Source organism: the organism of the source record quoted next, unplaced genomic scaffold (assembly GCF_019419815.1).
Source record: "Pyrus x bretschneideri cultivar Hongxiangsu unplaced genomic scaffold, Pyrus_bretschneideri_v1 Contig3, whole genome shotgun sequence".
Lineage (NCBI taxonomy): Eukaryota > Viridiplantae > Streptophyta > Magnoliopsida > Rosales > Rosaceae > Pyrus > Pyrus x bretschneideri.
In genome coordinates, this window is record NW_025999612.1 from 4,919,120 (window position 1) to 4,926,195 (window position 7,076).

The window sequence follows — 7,076 nt, forward strand, 5'->3', positions numbered from 1 at the left end:
ATTGCTGGTTACATACAGACAGTACTTAAGGGATACTTCTCAAAACTAATCTAAGATAATATTCAACTAACACTAGAAAATTGTAGCAAGCAAGAACAAGGGTATCTCTCATTCATACTGGGAAGGCCAAAGGAAGGCCCCCATGGCAAACTTCCTCTTTTGGTTTACATCTCCGATGACTGGGAGGCCATACTTCTTCAGAAGGCAGTCCAGTTTCCACTCAGTCATGCTCTCATAGTCACTCTTCTGGTACCTTGGGTAGTGCAGAGGCATCTGGAAGTTGCATGGGTTGTTGTTCTTACTAGTTGGCTCATTTCCTTGGAGGCCGCCGAGCATGGTGAAGGCGTGGTTGCTAAAGCCAGTTTCAGTGGTATTCGTCTTCTCGATTCTGTTGGTATTTGGTGCTGCAAAGTTGGTATTTGGTGTTGCAAAGTTGGCCTTTTATAGGCATCCCAAAGAGCAAGAGAGAGAGAGAGGAAGATTATTCTGGGATGTGCTTGAATACAAGAAAGCGTACTAAAGAGAAGATTTAGCGTTTTGAAAACAAAAGCATTTTGAAACATTTCAGCAGGACTGTCACGCAGTAAAAAAATACGTGTTCTAACATAGGTGGACAACATGTAATTAATAAAAACAGATAAAAGAATTGTATTAACACGTTTTATAATATAGTGTTACGAGTTAATAACATCATGCGACAATGTTACAATCGGATCAAAAGATTCCTCGATGATATTTTACATATTTATATGGGCAAGCTCAAGGGCTGAGAGAGAGTAACAATGCAAAGCCTCTGAAGTTGCAAACTTTAGAGTGAAACATTAAAATAAATGCACGAAGATAGAATGATTAGTAGTATTTTATAATTGATTTCTAATTGAACATCCACCACCCATAGTTTCTAAATCTTTCAACATTCAATGCGAAGTGGAGAAAATAATGTCCAAACCAACTTGGTACTTTTTATATCATGCGATACTGTGCACATATCCATTTTGCACTTCATTGTTTCTAAGGGAAGGTGTTGGCCATCAATTATGGTCAGTGTTAGCTCATTGCTGTAGCAAAAGTCTTGAGCTCAATTTTGTGGGCTTGTACCAAAAGTCTTAATGTTCAATCTTTTAAAGGAAAACTAATAAAAAGAGTTTGAAAATTTTGAGTTTTAATGATAAGGACAAAATAAAAGGTAAAGTGAATAGTACCAGGATTGATTTTTTAGTGTAAAAATGTGATTTTTCGTTAAAATGAACAGTACCGCGGACTTTTCGTTAAAACTCCCATCTTTTAATGGCGTAACTGGTGTTGGCAAAACAAGGACTAGAATTATTATTGAGGATATTTTTTTGCGATACTGAAAGAAAAAATTCAAATTTGCGGCTCATTTCAACGTCGGAAAAGATTGGTTGGTATACAATAATGTGGTCTAATACCATCTCCAATCATGGTCCAAAGAGCTTCTTTTAATACGAAAAGTGAAAATTTCGTCCCTAGCAAGCGGACTACCAGTTGGTCTCTCTTTCTAAATTTTTATTAAAATGTTCAACATAGTATAACTAATAAAGTATTAGTGTATGAAGTGTCAATGGAGATGGAAAAAATATAGCAAGGGCGATACATTAAAAATGATATTTGAAGCGCAAAAACGTAGACTGAGATTTTCTAGTATACTCTGGTATGTCCTATGCACCAAGATTTTTGGCTGTAGATCGTTGATTGATCAACGATCTAATGATCAAGATCTAACAGCTAAAATTCAGTGTATATTAAACACTGGAGCATACTACAACAGTGCACCAAATAACCGGAAAATGTCACAATCAAAAAACACCCATAAACAAGGAGTTGTTGAATCAGAATCTGATAGGCAAACATTTCTTCCGGTCACAGTTCAGATGAATAACAGTTTCCCTAATCACGATACGAACCTCGAGTAATGAAGAATTTCAAGAAATGAATCTCCTGATCATGTTTCAACAAGTCACAGTTACATATAGACTTTGACCAGACAAACCCAGCAGATACATAAACAAGAATATGTGGCCACAAGCAATCAATCTGTTCAAGTACATGATCAAATCAGTTTCTCTCCAACGTCAAGAAGAGTAATCCTAGCTAAACTAAGCGTTCTCTTTGGCAGTAATTTCTGATTTGAACTACAGATACTTCTCCAATCAACCAAACTATATTATGTCCCAGTTTATGCAATTCAATGCAACTTTTCACGAATCTGATTTTCGTTCAACTGAAACTTCTTTCAGACTCTCAGTGGTTGATTTTACAGGTAAGGGTAAGTCTACCAGCATGTTTGGAGGGGCAAAGTACATGTGTAGTGACATCATACAAATAATAATGCCCAAGAAAAGCTGCAACAACAGAATGGACGAGAACCAAAGTTTATTAATAACCTAATTTGTAGTTTCCAGAGAGAGAGAGAGAGAGAAGGAGAGAAAGCGCGGATCTGTGCATGGATGGAACATACCTGTAATGTGGGCTTGAAAGTGAAAAGGTATACTGACAAAAGCATTGTCAGCAGCATTGCCATTGAGGTGGAATACACCTGAAAGAAGCAAATAAATGAAGAGAGTAAGTTGAAGGGCGAAAGACAAACTCAGGTCAGCAGTCAGTTGTAATTGATAAGAATGAATGCAAAGAATCTACAACAGGGAAAAAAAGGAAATTACTTGATTGATACTAAACCCTATATTTGATCTTTCCACACAGATTGCTTACCACCAGTATACTACATGTTGCATCCATCTAAAATAACAACACTTATTACAATAGAACACCGGAAATTAGGTCAGCAGTTCCAATAATTACCTTCACTATGTTGTCAGCATACTTCATCAACCATGAAACAAGCAAGCCAGTAGATCCAAGATTTAGCACGACCAACCAAGTTGTAAGACTATATCCATTGAAAAGGCGTTGCCACCAAGGTCCATTCTCAAATCCACCCCTGAAATCATCGAAGAGAAGCCGTGCTATGTTGAAAATCACACCAAACCTGTAAAAGGATTGCCATTAGACCAATCTAGTGTGTACCCTCAGAGGAACAGACTATTTTTTTCCACAACTCTAAATGGACAATTAATCATGCTGTAAATAAAACTCATGTACATATCTCAAACAAAAGAAATGTTATTTGCTAATCACAATACATGACAATGCAATGAGTTCACAAATGATGCTACTTTTCTATATCACAACCTAAAATTGCATAAAGAGGCCTGACTTGTAGTTGCAATGTATAACAAGGTCCACGAAAAATAATTCTTACTGAACTAAATGGAAAATGCATCCCTGAGCTTTCAGAAGTCATAATATACTATATCATAGTTGAAATTAATCAAAGAAAGCAAGGCATGATGTGGAGAAAAGATACCTACGTATACAATTGTACATTCTGCCAGTACAAACTATCATTGTTCTTCTTCATGAGATACTCTGTGTAAACACCTGCTAATGCTGACATACAAGCAGATAGAATGCCAAGCATATATCCTTGGATTGGTGCTGAGAACAAAGAATCACATGACGCTTCTCCACAACCTTTAACCTAACAGATTAATTAAAAGTATATCAACAAATAAGAAATCATTTGTCCTAATGGACAAAATTTATCAACTTTAGAGTGTAATAAAATTGCATCATTCAAGAAATTCCTGAATCACAGATTTTTTGTCAGCCAATAGAAAACAAGAACTTATCCTACGCATACACTCTTCTCAACGAATTCCAATTTAATCCTAGGAGGTTGGAAAAAATATCATATTCTGGATTCTGTCAAGAACCTAATAGAAAGTTAAGATGATTGTAGACAACAATATCTTTTTAACATGCTCCATCAACAACAGGTTACCCTGCAAACATCCTTGAAACAGTTCTGAAAATGAATAATCAACAAAAGAAAACCCAACTTGATAACCAAAAAGAACAGCTTCTAATATCACCTGGCTTGTGGTTGTTCCAACAGCTAATAAAACAATTGCTATCCATTGAATATTTGACAACTTCTTTCTCAGGAATAGCCTGAAGTATCACACAATACAGATAAATCAATCATTTAATAACAAAGATATAACTGGGCAGAGAAAAATTTCAAATAGAAATTGAAAAAAAAAAAATTGAAAACCATTCAGATTATGTCACCCCGAAAACTAATAAAGTAGGCACCTGAACAATATTCCAGTAGTAACAATCTTCAGGTTACCCAATATCTGATATGTGGAAGTATCCACATAAACAAGAGTGGCAAACTGAACATTGTTATGAATTAGATATATGACAGAAGGAATAGGATATAAGCGCACACTCTTCCAATCTGTAGTCATTCGTACGGAAGGTGATATGCGACACTCTCTCCAAAGAAGTAAACAGGAAACTATAAGCTGTATTTTAAAGAACCACAATGAAACATATCAGTACAACTAGAAAAGGCATCAAATATTGGATGAAAGGTAATGAATCATTTTGTAGTGGAATACTATCTCTAATTTGATAGCTTAAAAAGGAAAATCATTGACTTTACAAGCTAAATGATGCAAAGAATGAAGATAGGTATGGTGAAGTACCTTGAATACTTCAGCAAGAAACGGAACAGTTGCATAGTCATACTTATATTTTCCATTGCTTTGAGAAAGAGTTGTCAAGATTCCCTGACATTAATCAAATGATAAACGAATGAATGCTCATTTCTTACAGATTGAAAAATGAGGTAAATGTTTGGAACAAATTGATCCAAAACCAGCACTGACACCACAAACCCCCTACGGAGTTTATAAAACATACAAATCATTAAGTGCTAAAGTGTTATTTGATCCCCGACCATGAGTTCTACAAAATTACACGCAAGAACATCCACCATAAGATCTCAAGAAACAACTCATATCCGGTACAAGTTTCGAGCATTACATTTTCACGTAAACTAGTCAATGATCAGATACGAAGAGCAAAATATTTCCTTTCGCAGTATTTTGTTCGAGAAATGTAGCGGCCACAGTTGTACTTTCACAGCTCAGATATTAGCCACAGTTTTGAGATATAGTTCCATCAGCACCTCTTTCAGTAAACATAAGCAAGCAAAGCCACACACTTTAAACAATTTAAAGCCTCTTTCATTCATCTTTCAGTTGGAAATCGAAATCGATGTGCCATTGCCACACTGGTACTCAAAATTACACATTTCAAATATTGGGTAACACATAATTACACAAACAGAAAGCTGCATATTAAATCAATATTAAACAAAAACTCAAAAATAATTATTTCAGGGAGAATTAAATTAACGCTACACTGAATCGATTTGAACTGATTTGAGCTGAGCTGCCCAAAATATCGAAACTGGGTCCGAAATCCAAACATTGCAGAACTCAGATTCAGAGATTAAGAGAAAACAGAGATCCAGAAAACAGTGAAACGCAAAACGGTAGTAACAAAACGACCAGAAATCGCAGAGTCTTAATGTTTGCTGACCTGAGAGCTGGTGAGGACGGTGAGCAGCGCGGCAACCAAGTACCACTGCATCGTCTTCTTCCAGGCCACCGGCGGTTGCGCGCGTAAAGTTTGGGGCTTTGCTAAGAACACGTACGCGCTGATTCGGGCATTGGATTTTGCGGGCAAGAGCTTTTTGGCTTGTTCAGTGAGTTGGGTTTCTGAGTTGTTTTTTTTATTATTATTTTTATCTCCAAAGATTTCTTAGATTGATGTTAGACTCAACAAAAAATTTGTTTTTTATCTCCAAGAAATTTGTTTTTTATTTTACTACAGCTTAACATTAATGAACACGGATAATAACTCAACAAAAAAAAGGACCAGCATCCTCTCCTAATCTAAAGATGAGGATCCTCATGATCAAATGATGTGGATCGTTGGATTTTTATCCAACGGCTACAAACAGGAGGATCCCTTTAAAGTTATAATAATTATAACCGTTGGATTTTTATCCAATGGTCCACATCTCTTGGTCATGAGAATCCTCATCCTTAGATTAGGAGAGGATCCTGATCCCAAAAAAAAGACAAAAAAAAAAGGAAGAGAAAAGATAGAAGATCGTGGGGAATGCAGAGGTAGGAAGAGAAGGAGAAAAGTGGAGTTTATTTATGGGAAATGTTATTAACACTCAAAAAATCTCATTCTATACTCTTTATAAGTATATTTTTCTTTCCAAATATAGAAAGTTTAGAGTGTATAATAAGATTTTTGGAGTGTCAATAACTATTTCCTTATTTATTTATGAAATTTGTGCTATGCGTAATTGCTAAATTGTTCACGTTTTTTTTTTTGTTCAATTTTGATGAGAGGGTTAGAGTCGTAATTTGTTGAAGTTTTGATTGACAGATAGAGTTTTATTAATATGTAATTTAGATTAAGAAACCGACGGAGTTTGAACTCGCGTAGTGCAAAAACAACATTTCTATCTACCATTGTAGTAGAAAACCACTTGCTTTGAGTGAGTTCAAATGTTTAAGGGTTTATCATGGTTTGCCTAATTACTTAGGAAAATATATATTAGATTTTGGGGGATCAGATTGTGCAGAGACTATAATCAAGGTTGACATTACTTATCTAATAAACATGCATTTAAATTATATTTTGTAAATACGACGTTAATGACTAAATTATTATTAAAGTTTTTATTTTTATTGAGAATAATATTATTAAAAAATATTTTCTATTTTATAAAATTTTAAGAAGATTTTTTAAATTATACATACTTAATACACGTTATGATTATTTGTACGATAAAGAGTAATAAAAGACCAAATTTCTAAACCAAATATTGTGAACGTTGATAATTGAATTATTATTTAGATATTAATTAACGCGTTTATTTTTAGGAACTTTAACGAAAAACTCTTGATACTATTCAATTTAACGAAAAACCATATTTTTACACTAAAAAGTCAATTTTGGTACTATTTACTTTACTCTTTATTTTTTCCTTATCGTTAAAACTTAAAATTTTTAAATCTTTTTCATTAATTTTTTTATATTTTTTTAATAATTACACATCATTTAATTTCAAATTTCATGAACTCTACCGTAAAACGGTCTCACGCGGTTATTGAAACAAA

At 34.4% G+C, this 7,076-nt stretch overlaps 1 protein-coding gene across 1 annotated transcript; it reads right to left on the reverse strand.

The window, feature by feature from the left end:
• Positions 1-1,916: 1,916 nt before the first annotated feature.
• On the reverse strand, positions 1,917-5,633 carry LOC103943745 (CMP-sialic acid transporter 1). Its single transcript, XM_009354085.3, has 8 exons — positions 5,476-5,633; positions 4,575-4,658; positions 4,177-4,391; positions 3,954-4,032; positions 3,390-3,559; positions 2,821-3,007; positions 2,480-2,557; positions 1,917-2,363 (listed from the first exon to the last, which is right to left on the reverse strand). Exons 1-8 carry the CDS (start codon positions 5,524-5,526, stop codon positions 2,220-2,222), a joined length of 1,008 nt encoding a protein of 335 aa, XP_009352360.2. The 5' UTR covers positions 5,527-5,633; the 3' UTR covers positions 1,917-2,219.
• Between the last annotated feature and the right edge of the window lie 1,443 nt (positions 5,634-7,076).

Coding starts and splice junctions, on each gene's coding strand:
- LOC103943745 (XM_009354085.3), bottom strand. CDS start 5,526: ATGCAGTGGTACTTGGTTGCCGCGCTGCTCACCGTCCTCACCAGCTCT. Junction 3,560..3,953: donor TTGGAACAACCACAAGCCAG/GTGATATTAGAA, acceptor TTAATCTGTTAG/GTTAAAGGTTGTGGAGAAGC. Junction 2,558..2,820: donor ATGCTGACAACATAGTGAAG/GTAATTATTGGA, acceptor TGCTTCTTTCAG/GTGTATTCCACCTCAATGGC.